The sequence below is a fragment of the Venturia canescens genome, chromosome 2 (assembly GCF_019457755.1).
Source record: "Venturia canescens isolate UGA chromosome 2, ASM1945775v1, whole genome shotgun sequence".
NCBI lineage: Eukaryota > Metazoa > Arthropoda > Insecta > Hymenoptera > Ichneumonidae > Venturia > Venturia canescens.
The window spans coordinates 9,233,981-9,256,246 of record NC_057422.1 but is presented as its reverse complement, the minus strand read 5'-3'; the positions used below and the strand labels follow the sequence as shown (position 1 = coordinate 9,256,246).

At 42.6% G+C, this 22,266-nt stretch overlaps 1 protein-coding gene across 1 annotated transcript in view; it reads right to left on the bottom strand.

Annotated features, from left to right (window-relative positions):
* The window catches only part of cpx (complexin), a 90,397-nt gene extending 69,383 nt beyond the window's left edge, over positions 1-21,014 (bottom strand). The window contains exon 1 of the mRNA XM_043413390.1: positions 20,843-21,014. Coding sequence (XP_043269325.1) covers positions 20,843-21,014 — 172 coding nt within the window. The remainder of the gene's footprint in view (positions 1-20,842) is intronic.
* Between the last annotated feature and the right edge of the window lie 1,252 nt (positions 21,015-22,266).

Genomic DNA, 22,266 nt, shown 5'->3' with positions numbered 1-22,266 from the left:
GCGGTCGTGATGGTGGCGACAGTAGTACTGGCGCCGTAACGGTCAGACTCGACTGCCGGCAGTGAAACTACCCCCGCAGTGCTCAACCACCACCACCACCACCACCACCACCACCACCACCAGCAGCAGCGCCACTTCCTCAGCCCTCTTTCCCTTTGCCATCCCACTCCCTTCTCTCCATCCTTTTCTCCACTCAGTGCTGTCCATCGTTTCCAGACTCTCTTCCGCCAGCGCAAAAACCTCCCCCACTCGATGTACCACCCCACCAGCTTACACAGGGGGCGTGTTTAGGATTCGCGGAAGCTAACCGGATTGCGGGGACGGAGGGGTGCGCTCGAAGCTCGCGTGCACGGAGAGGGAAACTTGCGGGCTGGATAGCACCGGTCTTCTTAAGTTCGCAGATCCCGCGCAATCCCGCTACGGGGATGAAAGAGAGACAACGGCGCGAGACTGGAACCGTGAAACTGAAAAAAATATGTGAAAACTATTCCCCCGCCTCTCTCCCTCCTCACGATCCTTTAGCGTCCGACTATCTTTCTCTCTTTTTACATTCTAACCGAGTCGTACTTTCATGAATAAAGAATATTCAAGATTCAAATGTTCCAGGGGACTAAAATTTTCCGGATAGCCTGGATAACACGCTCGCCCGAAAAATGTCTCTCCGTACAAGGACCTAAGCGAGAATAAATGTGCCAGCGACGTTTCTCGGGCTTCAACACTGTGCGAGAATACATTTCGACTTTTATTAATGCCATTTATGGGATTCGGATCCCTGTTTCGCAAGGCTCTTCATTGTTGGCGTTTCGTTCGCTAAATTTAATCGTTAAGGAAAACTTCCAGGCTAGTGACCGTCGGAATAATTTTTTGAAAAATCGACAACGATGTTCCAATTCGCAAAATTTTATTCATATTTCCGTTCTGACACGTGGCATTTTAATAATTAAATACAAATCTATTTTGGATGTTTCTTCCTCCTTAATGCGATCAGTGTCGAGCTTTTAGAATGGCAGACAACTGCAAATCTACAGATATTGGAAATAATTTCAACGGGTTAGGGCGAATGTGGAAATAAAACAAAGTAGAAATAAATAGTTCGAGAACGTTCATTAACGCATCTTTAAAACGCCGCTTAAAAAGGTTCCGAGTTCTTTCTCTCCGCTTTTATTTCACGAGGCATCGAATGGATTTTCAATGAACGAAAATGCTTTTCATTTTTGTAAGATAGGTGGAATGTTCGTGACATTCATTTGTCTAGAGGGGACGAGCTTTTGAGGAAGTGGGACACACACTTCATTCAAATGCGTCACATATATCGATACTCTAGTGTGCTTACTCCGCTATCGAATATCAAACACGACACTCCCGAATGCTTCAACGTCCTCGAGAATCACGCCAACGACGAAAACCTCTGGCCAAAACGTGACACGTCACAAGAGTCTGTCGTGGTAAACGTTCCTCGTGACGTTTCACGTATCGAGAGGATGAGGCTGAATTTCGCCTCGCAACGTTAAGTCAAATCGACATGGTTCACGGTAATTCCTAGGGGTGACACAAGGAATTTCTTTTCGAAGGGGGATTGCGTCGACGCGTCGCTCCCTTACGATTTTCTGTTTAAATCCTACATTTTTACTTCATAATATCTGCTTTTGAGCTTTCCACTTTTATGCTCCAGAGTTCCTGTTTTAATGTGATTTTTTAAAGTTGCTATATCGAAAGAGTTTCCAATTATTTTGCAGGCGGTGAGATTGGGATGATTCAAACGACGAGAAGAATTTCGGTATTAAAAAATTAATTCTCATATCAATACCGCGGATTGCAATTCTTGATGTTTTTTCCACGAGGATAAATGCATGAAATTTGCACGTGTATGTTGGTCCTGAATTCGTCGAATTTTGACGAGGCTTTCAGAAAAATTTGCAGTCGATGATCCGGTGAAGTGAAAATCTCATAATTTGATACTCGATTACCATTAACCTGACCATCCCCGTTGCTTCATTCTCAGCTTTACTCATCGTCGATAAAAAGCCTACGATATTATCTCCACCGAAAGAAATATTCAATACTGCGCAATAAAAATATCTGACGTACACGTGACGCCCGAAATTCGGGGAGAGTTCGTTTCGCGTTGTTGAATGAATATTTCTTGTCCCCTGCTGTGATGATTTACGGTCGAGACAGGCTTGAAGAAACATTGACGTGAAATATGGTTATTTCTTAGGTTAGGGTAGGAATGAGGATATAGATTCCTGGTGGTAAATCGATTGTACACATAATACGATATTGGCATCACGTATCGGGTGTATACTAAGGCAGTTTGATATATATACAGGCACCTATCGTAAGACTAATTATATTGGCCACGGCAAACCGCGCCTTAGTTCCTCCGATGGATCGAGATTAGAATACAGGAATTCTGTATGCTATGCTCAAACGATGCAGAAGGGGAAGTGCTCCGAGGGTTACGTACGCGTTCAGAGAGTCCGAGGATATTACTACAATTCCCCATGAAACGAAGCAATATTATCACGTTGATAGGTATTGCTGGAGAAAATCCAATATTATTTATTAGATCGTGGAGTGTCTTATGGATTTACAATGCGTAAGACAATCTTCATCGTCCTGTTGAGAGGCATGGACCGAGTTCATATTCGACCAGCATTCGAGCAATAAAAAATCAAGAATGCGGTCATTCAGATCGACACTTGTATTCATTGATTTACTTATATTCATATTTACGTTCCATGACGCAAGTAACGCATGCTAATCTTTCGTTTTTGTTGTGTGCAGTAAATCCCGAATAAGATTTTTATCAGCAGGGCGTTCCGAACTCTCAATTATGTATTGACGGAGAGAATTAAGCGATAATATTTAGCGTGAAATTCACTGTTAAAGTAACCGTGTATATTTGACTGCAGGACAAGTTGACGAAAAATATTTATTCCAGTAACGTACCCTTAAATTTTCAATATTTTGCGCAATTTTTAGTTTTATGAACGTAAATATTGCAGACAGTGAAATTTACGGTAGGTATACTAAAATTTACAAAAGGTTTAGTTAATTTTACGGTACAACACGGTAAAATGTCTTTGCCCTAACGTAGGTATCGATCACTCGTTTCCGAATTTCGTAGCACACTGAAACGGTGATTTACACACTTCAACAAAGGGCTGAGCATATAAAAACAATGAGGAAACAGGCCGATATAGCGACAAGATTCCCCTACCATATGTCCCCAGTATAGCCGGATCAAAGTAAAATTCACTTTGACATCAGAATTTATTCCTACTGTGAACAGTGAATATTATTTTTTCAATAAGAAAATTTAATTTTTTTCCCATAATATCATGAATTGCAGCTCGTTACCGCACTATCGTTACTGGACGGCAATTTTTCAAATTTAATTATCTCCGTCTCCAACTTGAAAAGCATTTTTCATTGTTGATCGAGCGTTTACCGTATTATCTAAGATTGCAAATATATTTATAGTCTCATCTGACTGATTCCACTCGGTTTTAGTACTCAGTCCATCTATTATCATTCACCCTTGCGACGGTTAACTTGGGATAGTTTCCGCGTTCAAGCACACACACACACACACACACACGGATAAATGTATATACGTCTATGGATCACTTGTGCTTTTCGCCAAGTAACAGTTAATTTATCAACTACCCGCTCGAGCATCCATCACGTCCGTAGCAAATAACGTCTGTGCTCAGCCCTTTTCGAACGAAAGGACTCCTCAAACTCATTCTCGTACGCGCCAATGATACCCATCCCTTATTCATGTGTTCCAACAGACTGGAGCCTCGGCACATTTGAGCTGTATAACGAACAACTTCTCCAGAAAGATGTTAGATAATTTATCAATTCGAAAACGCGCTACTGAGTAAAAATTCCTTTTTACTTTTGTTATTATTTTTTTGGATTTTGCGCTGTTGTAACCCAATTCGATTCACTTGGGCTGCTCCGTGAGAATTAATTATAAAAAGACTCATAAAACTCACAGATTTTTAAGGACGAATAGTGTTCATGGAAGATCACAAGAATCAGAAGTGAAGATAATTTCGTAGTCAACGTATAGGTTTAAAAAAGTGAAAGAAAAATGAAGTTTGTCGGGTAGTGGCTTGGAAGTACGAGGGCAGGCGGTAAAATAAGTCGGCAGCTCCCGTCTACTTTCGAGGTTGCAAGTTATCATGTACGCTATCGGGATTCATTCTGAGGATAAGAGGGCCGAAAGATACATGAGATACTTCTTAAAATCAGGCAAGGGGTTATACGTATACAAACAAGGGAGGAAGGACGAGGAGAAGCGAAGGGAATGTTGAGAGAAAGCAAGCGTCAGAAAAAGCTTGCGGAAGACGCGTGGCTCGAAGCCTCTTGTATATGCGATTCCGAAGGCAGCAGGAGACTCCGGTGCCTTCGCCTCGGAACGAAAAAGTTGGAGAGAGATGGATATACGGGGAAATAGACAAAAACGACGGAGATAAAAAGAACGAGGTAGATGGAGAGAGCAGCGTGTTATCTGCTTGATAAATAGGAGTGGTCGTTGAATAATGCAAAGAGCGTTTCCGACGCCACTGAACGAACGAGTAACCTTACACCCTCGGCGCGTAGGTGCGATGCCGTTGGTACACTTCGGACCGATCGCAGCGGCGAGGCACGACGAAGCTTTACGATATACACCACGATTCGCCTAAATTCTCGTTTCCGCACATCACGAAAAACAGCAGGGAGGGAAGAAGGTACGGGGAAACTCGATTTCAGCGAACGGGGCAACAAGAGGGAAATTCATGATGGGTGCAATACGTTAGATGATTCTTGACTATTTTGCTTTCGGTGCCCACTGCTTTTACTCACTAATGACATTTCCCTAAAATGTGTGTCATGATCCTTTCTGCGAATCCCGGTTATCGACTGGACAGCAACACCATGTTTTAGTCATGTTAACCCTGCTCAATTTTATGGCAAAGATTTAATGTGCTAGACAATCGTGAATTTGTATTCTCTTCGCAACATCTTGACCTATTTTGTTTATCGAGGCAATATCCATCGATGCCTGAGGACTTTTGAATTGCTTGGAACACTGAATATTCCAGCGTTTCTCGTGACGTTCGGTTCACTCTGCTCAGTCAAATGTCAATCGAGACTTGAATCAATGGTGGTCCGTACAGCATGCATCGTATTCGCTCCAACGAGGGGATGCTTTCGGCCGCAATCATCGATCAACTCCCAACACTAATCGTTAATCGTCGTCACTAATCGTCGTGATAAACGTTCCTCCATACCCAAAAACTTGTACCCGATCCCCAGAATCCAACATTTTTAAAATAAATAAATAAACTCCATACATTTTCGAGATCAAATCAACGAATGAAACGTCCCAACTAATTGAACGTCTGCCATGAGCTCAAGTTGTTTTTCTAGTGAAATTAAGTCCCTGTAAAAGTCACGATAGGTTAGAAGAGAGCTTGTTCATTCACTAACTTCATGTGGGGTGTATATCATCCCCCGAGACGTTGGGATAGATACGGTTTGAGTGGAAGTGACATGTATGCCGCTTACGCGTGGCTGTGGCTCCTTTGACTGTCCGGACGAGACCCCCGTCGTAATCATTATCATCCACCGGGTATGCAGACATACCGTGGCGTTCGTCTCGAAGTATGCGGGTTAGGGCGGACATAGTTATGTCATGTATATCTATAGAGATGCGTATATACGTATATATCTATAGGATTACGATGTGCAGGATGAAATTGGTATATAGAGCGACTTTATATGAGAGAAGGGGGGGGGGGGGGTTGTGGATAGCGGAATGAGAGGGTTCGAGGAGGACGGGTGATCGTGACGGAACAAAGGGGTTGGGTCTCCCGACGGAAGAACGATGCCAACGACGTCGACGACAACGACGTCGAAGAGGTCGCACGCGATCCTATGTTATATTGGCATACCAACGCCGAAGCGATATGGGAATACTTTAAGAGCAACTTTATAGTCGGTCTCGCGTCACGGTTTTGAGCCTCGAGGCTAGGAGAGAGAAAGAGAAGAGGAAAAGAGAGCTGGGGGGGGGGGGGGAGGGCTGGCAAGCCAACGTCTTCTGAATTAAGATCACGCGCGGACTTTGAGGTTGTCCCTTAATTAGAAAATCATTTCCTTCTACTTTCTATCTCTGCTCTCGTATATCCACCCTTTTCTTTCTTTTCTCCGTCCAATTTATCTCATCTCAGCTATTTTCATGAGTCGTCTCTTCCCCCCCGCCCCCGCAACATTCACCGCCTTTTGATTCGCGCGCCACTCTCATTATTAGTCGCACGAGTTCGTTGATTGAACTCAACGGGTTCATTCGTCCCTCCAGACACCGCCGCGCGACCAAGGAAACGACGTGAAAGTAATATGCGAAAAACTTGCCACCAGCTAGTGGGTGGAGCCAAATGAGAGAAGGATTTTACCGCGCTTGTGTCATACGGATGTTCATTACGCTCAAGTATTGCCAGAAAGGCTTAAGGTATTGTTGTCACGAACCCTTGTTATGCTACAAATAACTGATTTTAAATGACAGTAAAGTAAAAGTACGTGCGAATAGATTGGCTAAACTTCAGGTCAGGTTATCGAACATTTAACAAAAAATGAAAACTTGAAAAATCGTAGAATTTATACGGGAGCTTTCGGAGATTTCATCATCACCACATTTCTATTCGATAATTCATATACTAAATAATTATAAATTCCTGATACAAACTGCCTCAGAGATAGAAAAAATGTAAGGGATCCATAGCGACGATAAAAGTAAAGGGTTATCGAATGCTTAAAGGAGATATTAATGATCTCGAATTTGGAAAAATGGCAGGAGCAGAAGTCCAAATTTCGAGTGCCTCAATTTGCGCCACTAAAAAATTTGTTTTCAATCAAATTTCTTGTTCGCATCCTTTTTTTTTTATTCATCAATGCCCTTGATCAAAGTTATTTGATAACGATTTACTGACCTCAATATGGGCTCAATAAACGGACTGAAAAGACATAAACTCAATTTTTTTCGACTCTTCTACAGAGGCTTCATGTTTTTTCGATTCTTGGATGAGCCTACATCACACTTATCACCGTATTCTCTTGGAAACTTTTTCTCACCAACGCCATCGGACTCGTCGTCAATGGACTCCGGTTCGCTGTTTCGTCCCTTCTTTCTCATTGCTTCTTGCCATTTTTTCCATCGTACACCAATATTGCTTGCGAGCATTAACATTGGCAAATTAGATCTCAATGACGATCTACGAGACGCTTTTAGAAAAGGGAGAATAGCAGGAATCTCTGCTTCGCTATGGCTTCCAGCTCACCGTCTCGACTTAAATGTAACGTATGGTAACAGATAAGACAAAGCGCTTGTCTATTGGGTCTCTTTGTAGAACGACGTATTTCTTACGAGGATTTAGATGGTTCCGTTCTTGTACTCCTGCCGTAGACTCTGACCTTCGTTCGCATGAAATGAAACTTTTCGAGTCACTGAATAGCTTTTTATTTACCCCTTACCTCCCTCCCAACGCGCACCAAGTCTCGACAGATCGTTCCATTCACGAGAGCGCTCCTCTTTTCACTCTCCTTTACGTTTTTTTTTCTCTCTCTCGTTACCGATAACGATATCCCACATCGAAAATAACGCGTTCAGCCGAGCAACATTGAATTTGTCTTCGTTTGTGTTCGCGTAACGCCACGTAGAGATAGCGAAATTGTTCGAGAAAATTTATAGTCACGTCGTTTGTTTTTATCACTCCTGTTTTCCACGTAAACGAGAAGTTCATGCGGAGCCAGATGCTCAATCGGATGTGCGAATAAATTTAATGAATAATCGAAAAAACCGTGTAGCTTCGGATTCTCTGAAAATAGTATATTACACCACAAGGGCAGAAAGTTTGATATTCCTGCACTGCGCGTCACAATGCCCGAGGCGAAGCCGAGGGCATTTGACGCGCAGTTCAGGGCTATCAAACTTCTGCCCGTATGGTGTATACTATTTTTCTTCATAGCCGGTCGAAAGTACGTTTCTTCCGAAATACGCAACTATCGATAGAAGATGTTTTGATGCCTGCCCCCGACATTTGCTGCACGAGCGAAGCGAGTGCTGCTGGTCGGGGGGGCAGGCATCAAAAAAACAAGATATTAGCAAAGATAATTAATATGAATATTTGCATTCCTATGAAGCTGAAAATAAATCATTATTCCGAACGACTATATTCATTTTATCAGCCTGGTCACTTTATTTTTGGCTTTCACATTGATTTTATCTGGAAGGATAAATGTATGTTATTCGTTCGGATTTGTACTGTTTTGATAATAGTGCTTGGAAATAATATGGCATTTCCATAACATATTTCCGAATGAATAACATAATCTTATTCGTACGGTTTGCAGATGACTAGACACAACCTTTCAAAAAACACGTAAGCAATATCTGTTCAAACGTCAAACGTCAAAAGTAAAAAAAATAATTACGTCAAACCTTTCGGAATGCAGAATAGTATATTACACCACAAGGGCAGAAAGTTTGATATTCCTGCACTGCGCGTCACAATGCCCGAGGCGAAGCCGAGGGCATTTGACGCGCAGTTCAGGGCTATCAAACTTCTGCCCGTATGGTGTATACTATTTTTCTTCATAGCCGGTCGAAAGTACGTTTCTTCCGAAATACGCAACTATCGATAGAAGATGTTTTGATGCCTGCCCCCGACATTTGCTGCACGAGCGAAGCGAGTGCTGCTGGTCGGGGGGGCAGGCATCAAAAAAACAAGATATTAGCAAAGATAATTAATATGAATATTTGCATTCCTATGAAGCTGAAAATAAATCATTATTCCGAACGACTATATTCATTTTATCAGCCTGGTCACTTTATTTTTGGCTTTCACATTGATTTTATCTGGAAGGATAAATGTATGTTATTCGTTCGGATTTGTACTGTTTTGATAATAGTGCTTGGAAATAATATGGCATTTCCATAACATATTTCCGAATGAATAACATAATCTTATTCGTACGGTTTGCAGATGACTAGACACAACCTTTCAAAAAACACGTAAGCAATATCTGTTCAAACGTCAAACGTCAAAAGTAAAAAAAAATAATTACGTCAATCCTTTCGGAATGCAGAAAAAAGTTTTTGCTCCCGCCGAGACAAATGAAGCGCGTGCAGTTTTGACAGCGCAGAAATGTTATCTTTCGACTAAGGTGTGCAGAGAAAAATTTTTGCTCCCGCTGTCACAGCGAGCGTGTTTTTTTTTTACCAATGCAGGAATGTTGAACTTTCGGCCCTGAAATCGGGGCCGAAAGTGCGTACTTTCGACCGAGGTATGAAGAAAAAGATTTTTCATTTGCTTTTTCATACACTATCATCCAATGAGCCTATCTGGACACGAATGTCGTGGCTCTCCGATATTCATTTTCTACGCCACAGTGGTCATTCTCATCGAAATTTTTTCGTACGTATTAACTCGACGGAATAAATTTCTGTTACGTTCAGAAAATATGAACTCTTAGCCACTTTACGATGCGGTGGCAATTCGTTTGTTCAGCGAATTTAAAGCAATGCGAGACGGTCGATTCATTCGTGAACTCATCATAATCATGAGAAATACGATAAACAAAGTGTTTCCTCAGTTTCATAAATTTGAATGCAGTTTTTTTTTCGGGAATTCTATAAATAAAAAATAAGAATTTAAAAAAGGGTAGGTCGTGATGGATATCGAGGGAAAATTTCGGAAATGCCGTCGCGTCTCGTTGACTCTGGATGACTTGGTCTGGGTGGAATAACTGAGTGCTTTGGCCTGACTTGAATGGTTGGAATCTCGAGGTCGGTGGTCCGAAACTCCGGCCGGCGATAGAGAAATTTAATAATAGAGGAAGAGCGAAGTAGAATCTTAGAATGACGGTGGATATAAGCACCGGCAGAAAGCTTGACTTCATTATTCAAATACGAAATAGCTCGAGCATTTTCTTTTTTTTTTGTTTGTAGTGTCGGGAGGAGCGAGGTGAAAAGTGAGAAGAAAAGAAAAATACCCCGGCGAAATTCAGGGCCGTGCGACGAGTTCGAGATGCTTGATGGCCACGGTGATGAAAAGGTCGTAGGGCACATTCTAAGAGGAACGAGGATGGAGGAGGGACGCCTCGAAGGCGTCGAGAATCTACCAACTCTTCTCCCCATCGCACACGAGAAAAGTCCTGGGGTTTCCCAGAGTCTGATTGTTCTGAGTGGAGGCTGCTCTCGCTCGCTCTTCCGTCTCGAAGAGGTGTGGAACATACCCGCACGGGCATACCGGGTTGATCCTTTTAAGGAGAACTCAATTGTCTGACTAATTGCAGTTACTCTCTTCCGCTTTCCCGTATAGCTCAGAAGTTCCGAGTCCTCCCTTCCTTACCTTATACGTCATCTCATCCGAGTCTTCCCAGCCCCGTTAAATCTCATACCACTTCACCGATGATCGATTTTCTTTCCTCCACTCCTTCTTTTTCTGACCATTCTCACTAGCCGGGACTTTTTCCTCTCGACTCGGACTGCCAAGCTTCAAATTAACTCTGCGCCGTTTTGAATCAGACTAAGATAGAACGATCTTTCCGATAACATAGTCTCTCGTGTCATTGTATAATCATTTCTAGCCTTCATTATAATGCATTAATAATACAAATAAATTAAATTCTCTACTACTGAAAATGATTCTTTTTTTTTTCACCGATGATGCACAACACCGACACCCAAAAAAAGGATGCTCAAAAATATCATACTGGAACATTTCCATTCTGCATTTTGTATTATGAAAAAATTCCCACATCGCAGAATTCAGCTATTGAAGCTATGACAACAGTCATCGACAGATAATAGTTCTAATATATTTTTCATTCGATTAGACAACAATGATTAGATAATCTGTATTAAGAATGAAGGACGCATCACTCCCAAACTCTGAGTTTTCTTCTTGTTTAGTTAAAATCCGCCATTCCTACTAAGAAACGAAGAGATCGTGGTGGCTCTCTTCAAGGATTTTTCTTGCTATATATTTAGTGTACGTGAAACATATATAACCGGGACGTACTTTTGGGTAGAACCTGCACGTTAATGACTGGATCTAGTCCGTTCGCGACGGTGTGTTCCCGTAAATAATGCGATGATGATTAAGCCGGTAAAATATCTACGTAGCGAGAATGGCTGCAGTTTATTCTACGTTGACTTTGGTATTCTACGACTCGAGGGAGCTTTATAATGGTAGTTGAACGCCGGAAGTCCACTCACGTGCAATAGGCGTTCTATCCTTTTCTGTCTTGTTACAAACCATAGGTCGTACCGTACGTTAAAATCTCTCACATCCCCTCTTGTATATAATCCCTAGTTGCGGCCTTGGATAGCTACGAGAAGCTTGAACGACTGTACTGGCCAATTCGCTATTTCACTCCTGGCGTTCCTCGTGGAGAGCACCGACCGTAAATCAACCTTAAACCGCACACCTACCACGACTTACAATCGAACGTACTTAGCAAGGATATTGCGGAGAGGCCGCGGTGAAGTCTGGCTCTCTCGCGTAGCTCCTCTCTCGTTGGCTCTCTGCTTGAGCCCTTTCTCATCTGCGGCAACTGAAACCGTTCTATATAACATTCAACCCCAACGGATATCGGACACGAATGGAATATATACTATGGTAGATTATCCCTCTTCGCATGGACTCAATATAGCATTGGTTGAAACTCGCTTTCCCCCGCAGATCATAAACCTCTTGGCTGAAGGCATGTCGAAAAAAGGACAAGTGCTTAAAATCACTCGCTCTATCTCGCTTTTCCTATTTTCCTCTCGATTCCATTCTACACACCTTATTCCGAACATTTTGAATCGGTGATCCGGAACTTCGGGTCATTTCTTCCAACGAAATCGAATGATCCCGATGGAGAGCTGTGAACGTGTCCTCAAGTAGGTCAACCCAAGGGGAACAAAAACGCCGAATTTTTTTTTCGCTCTCGTTCTTAGCGTTGCTCCATTGTACGCTTTTTTCGTCAGGAATTCAAGCGTAGTATTCTTGTACGTCAGACAGTAGGGAAGCTGTAAATTTATAAAAGATTGCTACAGTTTCGACAGCAGGAAGAAAATAGCGTCGTAATGATTTCAACCTCCGTTTGATTTCTCCTACGTTATTGGCATATTTTCACCCGCATATATTCAATCTCCCAAGAATCTCAGTGTCTTACTTCTCTCAATCTTTATTTAAGACAGGCCGGACATTTATAGCTCATATAATAAAATATGATCGTTTTGGGAATCGATTTATGAGAGGCGATTCGAAGAATACGACGGAATCGTTCCAATCTCATTTCAAACATACAAACTCTGAGAATTCGATCAGTATCCACTCGTTTTTTTCCTTTGTGCGTGTGTATGTTCTGGAAAAATCCTTTATCGAACGTCCGAGCAGACGAATGTCTCTTTACTCTTTCATCCTCCAGGAAAACGTCCTCGTGAACCTTTTCAATTCCCAACGGGAGATTCGATCGTAAATTATCACATGTCGTAACCCTTTATCGGTTATGCTACTGAAAGCTAAATATTACAGATGTCAGAAGCATCGCTTCCCTATCCGGTTACGTTATATCTTCGCCATCGACTTTTGTAATTGTCATCGAATGGTCCAATTTTTCCACAACATCTTCTTCATCGATCAGCGTTTTCACTGTCCATTATTTTACGTATCAGCGCAAATAGCCAAAAATTGAAGATAACTGAATTCCCAAGAATACCCTGTTGGGTAGTTTTTGTCACTGATACAAACGGGCCCATTGATGATGTATCTGAATTAGTGAACATAACGAACGACCGTGGGTACAATTGAATCAGGCATCGTGACCACGTCCGCTGCCTGAAATTTACTCGATTGGTGCTATGCTGCAGAATTCATCATTTTGATTGCTGCCTCCGCGTAACTTTATCCGTAATTCTGGACTAGGATTGAGATAACAGCTCTTTACTGGTCAATGATTGGCCAGTGTTGCTGGCTTACGGGCGTGCGGAGATGAAATTTTTACGACTGTATTGTAAACGTGCTTGGGTAGCCAGCCACACTCAAACGAGTTTTGGTCTTAACAGAGTCCTAACTTCACGAATATTCCAAGACTAGGTCAATGTACTCGGAGCAGGATTTCTCCGAAAATAGTAGGGAGTAACAGTGGCACCGTTATACGTATATTTCAGGGCTTGGTTGCGGTTGTGGCCGTTAAGGAAATAAATTAAACTGAATGGGAACAGCAGCTGCATAATGCAGTAAAATGTGCTGGTGCATGTGTGTCACTTTTTATGTAACGAAAGCATGCATCCGTTGATGCAATATCCGTTACGACAGATATGAAACTCATCTATTGGTTTAGGAAAAGTTCGGTCGATTGAAATGGACTCATGCATATTCACAATGGGACGATTTCATTTGGGCACGCGATTTTCATTTCGTTCGTCTCCATGAAACGGCAGTATCGTCAAAAAGCTTTTTTTTTCATTATACTCCGTACAAAGTCAAGTTTCGACCTTTTTAGTGGTTCCATCGCTAGATTTTGATTATAGATAAGGTATACAGCATCCACTTTTTCGTGGCACCGAAAATTTTGCCATACAAAAGTTGTAAATGCTATCCCGAGTAAGAATGTTAAAACAGTTCGAGATATTGCACTAGTCAAGCTCAAACACAAACTTCTGCCTCCCTCGACCTAATTTTCCTGCTCCAATGCACAAGCCCCTTCGAACGAACATTCGCTGTCACTATTTTCCAGGTATATACGAGAGTAGGACGGCGATAGCGGAGAGCGTAAAAAGTGATAACATCTAAATTCACGGAGAGCGATAACCGTGTGAGCGGCGAGTGTGCGTCGTCAAAAAAATTGTAGTTTCATTTGAAATTCGGAGGGAAGCACGAAAGGGTTGTGCGAACGATGAATAATGGGGCGAGAAGGCGTAAGGCTGCTGGAAAGCGAGGTAATCCGGTGAAGATTTCGTTGCATTTGGACGCATAGATGAATGTAAATTATGGCCATTTCCACGGCTACTGCCGGTATTTATTGTGGTCATTAAAGGTTAAAGGGGCTTGAAATGCTGCAAGTACTCCTGGTACGTCGTTCTCGTGGCTTGCATTAATGGACTCTCGCTTTTGTTGTTACAGCGACCTCGATCACCGACGCAAAATGAATCTTTGCTGACAATACTGAGTCTATGATAACGAGTCGATCCTCACTCGAATTCAGCTCGGTTATCGATGTAAGGAAAGGTGCTTTTATAGAAGATACCAAAAACAAAACAAAAAATGCTCAATTAATCAAAAAACTTTTCAACCAAATGAAATGATATTTTGATTGAACTTCGCTCACATTTTTTATCCCAATGATCCAACTCCGGTGAGACTTTGAGTGGCATTTTTAGGTCAGTCAAGGAGTTTTGAAAGCCCTGGAAACGGCAACGATTGAAAATTGATTAGCGTGGTGAAGATACTCGGAAAGAGTAACGATACTGATATCATCGCATCATCACCGTTGCGCGTCGTTCCCAGGATCACTTTCGTCGGTGCGTCAGCTGTTTAAAAATGGAACTTTTCGTCCGGTGAATTCATGTAGCTGAACGAACCCCCTTCTCTAAACGAAAAGGAATGGCAGAAAGGAGGTCCTGGCAAGCGGACGTCACCGTCGGGTGAGTTGCAAAGGGCCAGAAGAAGATGGGAAAAAGACAGAAAGGAACAGAGACTTTGAAGTTTTCCCGGCGTAAACACTTACGCACTGAGACTCATGCACACACGATCAGCGACACATGAGCTAGAGATTCGAGACGAAACTTCTTTGCGACTCCCATCAGTTTCATACGCTTTACACGTGGAATACACACGAACATTGTATTATACTGTCGCCACATTTGTACGTGGATCTTTGGAGCTTCCAATTTTTCACGATACATTGATCAAAGTCGTAGAGGATCGCTGCAAGCTGTACAGCCATACAAATTGTTAAATTTACTTTATTAGATTGCACATACTTCTTGCCCTCCAGCTGTACGAGTCGGCCAACAACATATACTCGCCAAGGGCCATTTATAATCGTATCGAGTATGTGCCGATGGAAATAGCGAATTTATTTTTCAATTTTTCCCCGCTCTAGTCGTGTCCTCCTTTTTATATCTATACGGCACATTACAGGGTGGCGAGAATCCGCCGGACAAGGAAAAGAGCATCGCGTGCATCGTCCTCTCTCTCTGCCCCGATGCCCCCCGCGTCTTTCTCTCCTTCTTCCGCTTTTCGTTCCTTCATTTCTCCTGAACAAGTGCGACAAAGACGACGTGAAAATGTGGACTAACGACCCTCCGAGCTAGCCCGGGCTGAACGCGGAAGCTCGAAGTAGAAATTGGACCGTAGCCAACAGCAGCACTGCGGATGTCGATATGGTAACGGAGCGCGATGGTGGGAGAACCGAAATCCCGCAGCATACCCGACCTATCCCTATAATCCTCTATGAAGTATTCAACCAAACTTTGGCGAAAATTCGCGAATATCTTTTGGAGAAAAAGAAACAACTTGACGTTCTCCTTCTCTTGATCGTGAATCCAAACACATCTGAAACCATGGAAAGTTGATCAGCTAAGGGCTGACAAACCGAAAACGGTTGATTGTCAACTCAAAAATAATAATATGATAGAGATTGGTTGAATATGAAATGCAATTTATCCAATTTCCCCTGCTCTTTGCCAATCGATGCCCTTTCCTTTATGGTTTCGAAAAATTTCATCAAATTCGCACATAGAACAAGTGGTCTTATGCAAGCTGGAACTAGCAGAGTAGTTAGCTCCACCGATTCTGAGTAAATATGGAGTGCAGAGCTATTCACTGTAGAGTGGGGAGTGAACAATTTTTTCCCAATAACGCTCTTCCCACAGAGACGATCGATTAGTTGAGAAATTGATTTCTACGGTGCGTTCAATCTCGAGTTCATTAGATGTATTTACGAACGAAAAATCATTTGTTTATATTGAGAACTGTGAGAATCGGGGTCATACAGTGTGGCCGAATGCAAGGTAATTAAATTAAAATGGGTTTTCCTGGTATCTGCAGGGAACATTGGAAATGGAAGTATCGGTACTTCAACAAAAATGAAATTAAGACGAGCAGAGATCCCTGGAAAAGTCCAGAGGTTGATTAGATCTGAAGCAAGTGGGTTTTAACTGCACACCGTAGCCTCGTCGTTTCAACCGTTAATCAACCTCTTTTCCCATCCATCTCCACACGAGCTCTATCTTGCGATAGAAAATTGGCTGGACTCAAAATGATACAAAAACGACTCCTAAAGTGATCTGCGGGTCCAGCGTATCGAAAAATTGCCAATTTACCGGAGCAACCATTTGGAAGGGTTTGGAAAGAGATCAATGTGTGCAGAACGTGTAGCCAGTGAGTAATGGATTTCGTGCAATTACTCGTTGGAGTAATGCCCTACGAGTGGACATCGAAGGATGTCGTTGGATCGCACGTGAGTGCGTCACACAGCTTCGGAAGACGCTATCTTGGATACCACCAGCCATTCCGCCTACAATAACGAATCTTTTGCACTCGAAGCGTATAATCCTATCTCGCATTAACAACGAGACGCGAAACACGTTACCGGATTTATCTACAGTTCGGTGTATGTGTGCGAAGTGACAGGTTTTATACCCCTTACCAGCCTCCTCCTGCCCCCCGCCCCTCTATTCCCATCCGTCGGGAGCTTTTCACTTTCCACGTTCCTACATCATCGCTGATCCTGTATGGACCACACAACCATGGTCCTCTTACCCAAGTTCCGTCACGGTTGCTTTGGCATTACGGCGTGGTGGTCCCGTTCAGTCCTGTGGAAACGCGATACGCCTCACAGCCATGGTCTTTTCACCCATGAAGCCACCCTACGAGGTTGCCTACCTAGTCTGTACATCTGCTATATGAGCTGTCGCAAATGAAGCATGTAGTAGGGAAAAAACGATTTGGGTGAGCTACAATCATTTGAATTATGAGAATACGAGATTCTGTCGATTTGCAATCCTAACTTTGGTGGTTAGAAACGTGTGAAACGATCGAAAAGATCGTCGCGAAAAGTGCGTAGCTTTGGATCGGATGGGACGTTTGAAGGATTAATGAGATTCGATTTTTTGATGGACTCATAGGGAGATGGAGGAGTGAAAAATCGAGGAGCGTTTTCAAGACTATTCCCAACTGGGAAACTTACTGGGGAAGATGTTAATTTAACAGGAGTCGTTATGGCGAGTTGCGAGGAGTCTTGACTGCATAATGTCTTGGTTTTGATGAAATCACGCTCCAAAAGAATTACTCCGGTAGAGAATCGTGATTTGCGCAGGTGGTCTCATCATGCACCCAGCACGTGTCGATTCTTCTTCGTCGTCTCGCTGCTGCGCAAGACTCTCTCGGAAGAAAAATTGGAAATCACTCCACAGTTGAGAGCGAGGAAGCGAAAGAACGCAATGACGAGAAAGAGAACACCGTAAGAAGCAGCCGTCCCTTGGCTAAGTGGCTTCGATCGTCTTGAACCACGAACCCCAGCCAAGCCTCAAGTGCTTACTCGCTCGCGAAACCTCTGGATTTTTTTCTTCCTCATTCTTCACCGCACTTTTCAGCTCTACCTCTCTCACTTTCTATATATACGTGTACACCGACTCTTTCTTCACTTCTCCGTCGAGAGTTGTACCTTCCAACGGCATCCGTACCACGGCACTCTGATGCCTCGAAAGGCCAAGACGTTTCCACCCTCACGTTTGGCTGTTCCGACATTTTTTAGTTCTCGAATTGCGTGGCCGTCAGATGGTAAACTATTGAAAGTTTTTGAGGCTTTGGTGTATTTCGAGCAATCGAAATTATCAAGCAGATAATAATGGCAGCTACTCTTTCCTCATTAAACTAGGTTTCAAGAATTCTGGTTTATTAGAATTTTCCTTCCAGATATATTACCTCTGAGGAAAATTTTGCTGCGGATTCGAAATAGAGTGCTTATATTCCAAAAATGCATTACCAAGAACCTTTGATAACAGAAAATATTCAATTGAATTTAACACTCTGTAAGAACGAAGTAAAACTTTATTCAATTTTCATTTACCCGCTACTCACTGAATCCCGGACTCGGTGAATAATTAATTCGAAATGCCTTTTAACGAATGGTAACGTCCTGGTCGAAGAAATATCCTTCGGTGATTAGTATTCTTATCTGATTCAGATTACAGTACAAGTTGTAATATATGCGACGAGAGTTTGGTAGCGTTATGAGGGTTGGTGTGTTTGGGTGTGTTCCACCCCTCAGCAAGTTTTGCTTGTCAGGCAAAAGGGAGGTTTCCATTCAAGTTTAAATGTTACACATTCGCATAGAATACGAGCGAGCACCAATGTTCACCGCCTCGGTGAGACGCCGTTAATTCGTTGTAAATTTATACAATTAACTCGAGCGAAGAGAATACGCCTCGATACCCTGCACATCCTGCTCTCTTGAGCTTCACTGTTTTCTCTTATTCGAATACGATGCGATGTACATACCAATTTCGGGACCAAAGTGCCACTAATTTGGCACGCTAAAATGGTGGTCTACACACTGTAGATTCCCATTGTTTAAGCACTACGCGGGTTTACACATCAACCCAAATAAAACCGCGCCTGTTATCAAAACCCCGAGAGCTTTTCTTGACCGCTACGTTGATTGGAATTCTAAAACCAGTCGAGAAGCCAACGGAACATCCGTATAGTGCTGCGTCAACAGTTTATTTGCCAAATAGTTTCATCATTGATATTATGAAACCGAATCAAATAAATGCGACGCATAAAACGAAGAATTTGCGTTTATGTAGAATAGTTATAAAAAAACGTGTTTTCCCATGCAGTGCTGTATTTGTATGTGGGATTAGAAGATTCTTATAAAGGATGTCCATTGCATCGGAATGCAGCTTTAATACTTTGGGCCATTAATTCTCGAACGTACAGTCAGACATTGTACACATAGTGGGACAGTTTCTCGGTTATAAATTGTGACCCAGGAAGTTCCGGAGCCCTCCTTCGCTGTCGCTTTCCCTCTACTGTCTTTTGTCTCTTGCACACAGGCGTTTTTCGAACTTGCGGTGATCTGGTTTCACCGAGGAGCTGCAAATGTTCGCGAACAACCTAGTGACCTTTTGAAATTCCCGGCTGCGCTCATTCCACTTGCTTCCAAATGTGGGCATCCAAAAGATCTGACGGAGCACACACTGGCAGGAAAACTGTAGAAAGCGGGAGTGGACATCAGACTCGGGCCCTAGGCTTTCTCTCGACGATGAAGGTTAAGTTTTATCAGTGGATTAAAACAGTTTAGCTCGTGGCACATAAAACACATTTCCAGCGTGGCTACTGAAACATCTGGGTCTCGTAGAATTACTCAGGGAGCTTCATATGCAGCGTTACGATCCCCTCCCCGGTCTATCGGTTAATTCAGAACGTACCAAAAAGTCCTGAACAAAGTTAATCCCGTGTAGAAACTGGATGTGGAGAGTAGCAGCGTTGGCTCGTAGGTTCACAATGGTCGTCCAACTCGGACTGAAACCAGATCTACTCGAACACTGACGTAGACAAAAAAAATGGACAAAAAAAAAAGACGAAAAAATCATTGAAAAAAAGAGTAAAACCATAATCGATCTTGAAGATTTTATCGTCAAATGTGATGGCCATTCGCTTCGTAATAAAAAAATCGTTCCTTCTACTCTTTTCTCGAACAGACATTATTCATGTTCATTTAGGAATTGGAAAGAAGGGTCTACCCACCATCTGTAAAGGTGTTATGAATAAGTTAGGATTGAGCTTATTTAAAAAATGACTCAGTCCCTTGCAGGAGAGACCTTCCTCTCGTGAGTCAGGTCATCAGTCAGTCCGGGCATGTCACTCCAGGGCCGTATCATCTCAGCATTACGACGGAAACTTAACTTTTCTTTATTACCCACCACTTCGAAAGTGTGATAAATGAAAGTTCAGACACTTCTACCCGGAGACGAGGACGCACTCGAGTACGTATTTTTGAAGAAAAACCTGACGATATCCGGTAGTGAAAATGCTGTCAAAGTTCATGAGAAACATCTCGCAATGCAGTCCCGCTGAGAACTTGAACACAACGATCGAGTCGAAGGCCGGACTACGCGTCCGAGAAATCACGCGATTGACACATCAGCATAGGCAGCTTTTCGCACAACGTCTATACTCGCGCCGAGTCGAATAGTTCAAGGTAAAGGGAGCTCTAGGCTTTTCACGAATAAGGTCGTACTACGTCATGCTATGATATCGGACGGGTTACTGAGTTATGGAGAGAAAGCTATGCCCGTGTTGTTGAGCTAACTGTCCGATGAAACGCTCACGCTAAGTAATCCAGATTAATGATACCTACGTCCGGGAGCTAGTCTGTTCGTTTAATCACGATTGGGGAAACTTACCCACATGAGACATAGAGTTGTATGGATCGTTAAGTGTGTGTACTCCTGCCGGAGCTTGAGACAGGCGAAAATACGTATACATGCTCTTTCATCGGGGACGCCCCGTTGAGCAGATAACGCTCAATGGACGAGGGTTGAATTCTAAAACATTCAGATCGTCTCATCTCGAGTTTATGTTTCATATATTTTTCAGCATATTCACGGAAGAGGCAATCGATCTGTGATCGTCATTGACACCCACACACACAGGGGGAAAGTACTCGTCGTATTTTTCCTCTCTTCTTATCTATTACTTCCGCCTTCTTTTGCTCCAATGAGAAAATATATAGATTATTCTGTCCGGGTATATAAATTCGGGATATCCTCGGATCTTTGGTTTACCAGCGATTCTCTGGGAACTCTGGGAACGTCCGGTGAACTTTGGACTTAAGCCAATGTCTATCATCTTCGGTTCCGCAGCAAATCCCGAATCCTTCTCTCGTTTTTCTCCAACTGATACGTGCTCGCCGCAGGCTGCTCCAGAAATGTAGACGTTTTTCTTCGTTATCACCATAGTTTTCTTACCATTACAGATTGCTTCGCTTCCTACGTATACCGCAGTATAAAACGATCAAGAGTTTTCCCCAAAAAATGACACGTAGATCGAAAATCGTGATTTTTCAGATACAAAACGTGCTCTTTGTTCTCACACGTTGAAATAGGTCAGTCCTGTTTTTGAGTGTGTTCACTCGCAAGAACAACCTACTGCACGATTGAGCTTCATACATATTGTTGAGAATTCCGGCATCTTATACTTTTTTCAATACCACATGAAAATAATCTCACAATTTTCCTTTTATATGGAAGAAAAGTTGACGACGCTACTTTGAGATCTTTTTAAAGTTCATCCGAGTGGAAGATGATTAAAGACTTAAAATTTATCACCGTTTTATAACAGAAGACTCCTTCGTGTTTGGTTAATGGAATAATCCAGTGAAACTTTGCTGAAAAGTATGAAGCACGAGCGAAAATAGTGTCTCGTTAAATTTTTGCATCTACGGTCTGCATTCTCCTTTCACTATTCAAACACTATTCAAACACGCAAAAGAATTGAGCACAATTCAAGCTGATGTACCACAGAATAACATGTCCATGGTTTCGTTGGTTCGCCAATTTTACTGCACTACAATCGTAGCGTCGAGTGACTCATTTACAATTCGAGTATTGAATAAAAATCGTATCAAGGGATATTCCCCCTAAATTTTCCAAAATTCCACAAGCCATATTTCACATTTCTTTTCAACGAACTGCCGTCCGTTAAGAAAGAATCGACAGAACTTTTTTACTTCGCACAAAAGGCTCGTTCCGTTTTTTCTTGTGACAGGACTGACAATCGAAAGATGAATTTCAACCCTCTGTATCGAACACTTTTTTTCCTTCTGGACCTCCGCATTCAGTCACCATCGTTTCAATATCACGCCTCGATATCTAGAGCGACAATATACTTGTGACGAATATCTTTTCACTGCTTCGACATTTCAGCTGGTTATTTACCTTTTTTCAACACATCATTTTCTCGAAAGCAGTCCTCCTCGTTGGGAGCTCCTATACAGACACCTCTCGTTACACACCCTCGCGCGTATCTTTCCTCCCATGTACAAATCCACTAGTACCTAAGTTTACATCTGCAATGAACATATAATTCGGCCATGCAGTTTGAATAAAAGCCTCGTACAGGTGGGGACTGGCCTTTGCGAACTTCACCAAGTTTTATAGTCGGTCATATGTTTCCTCGAGTTAAAACGCCCCGGGGATTATATTCATCC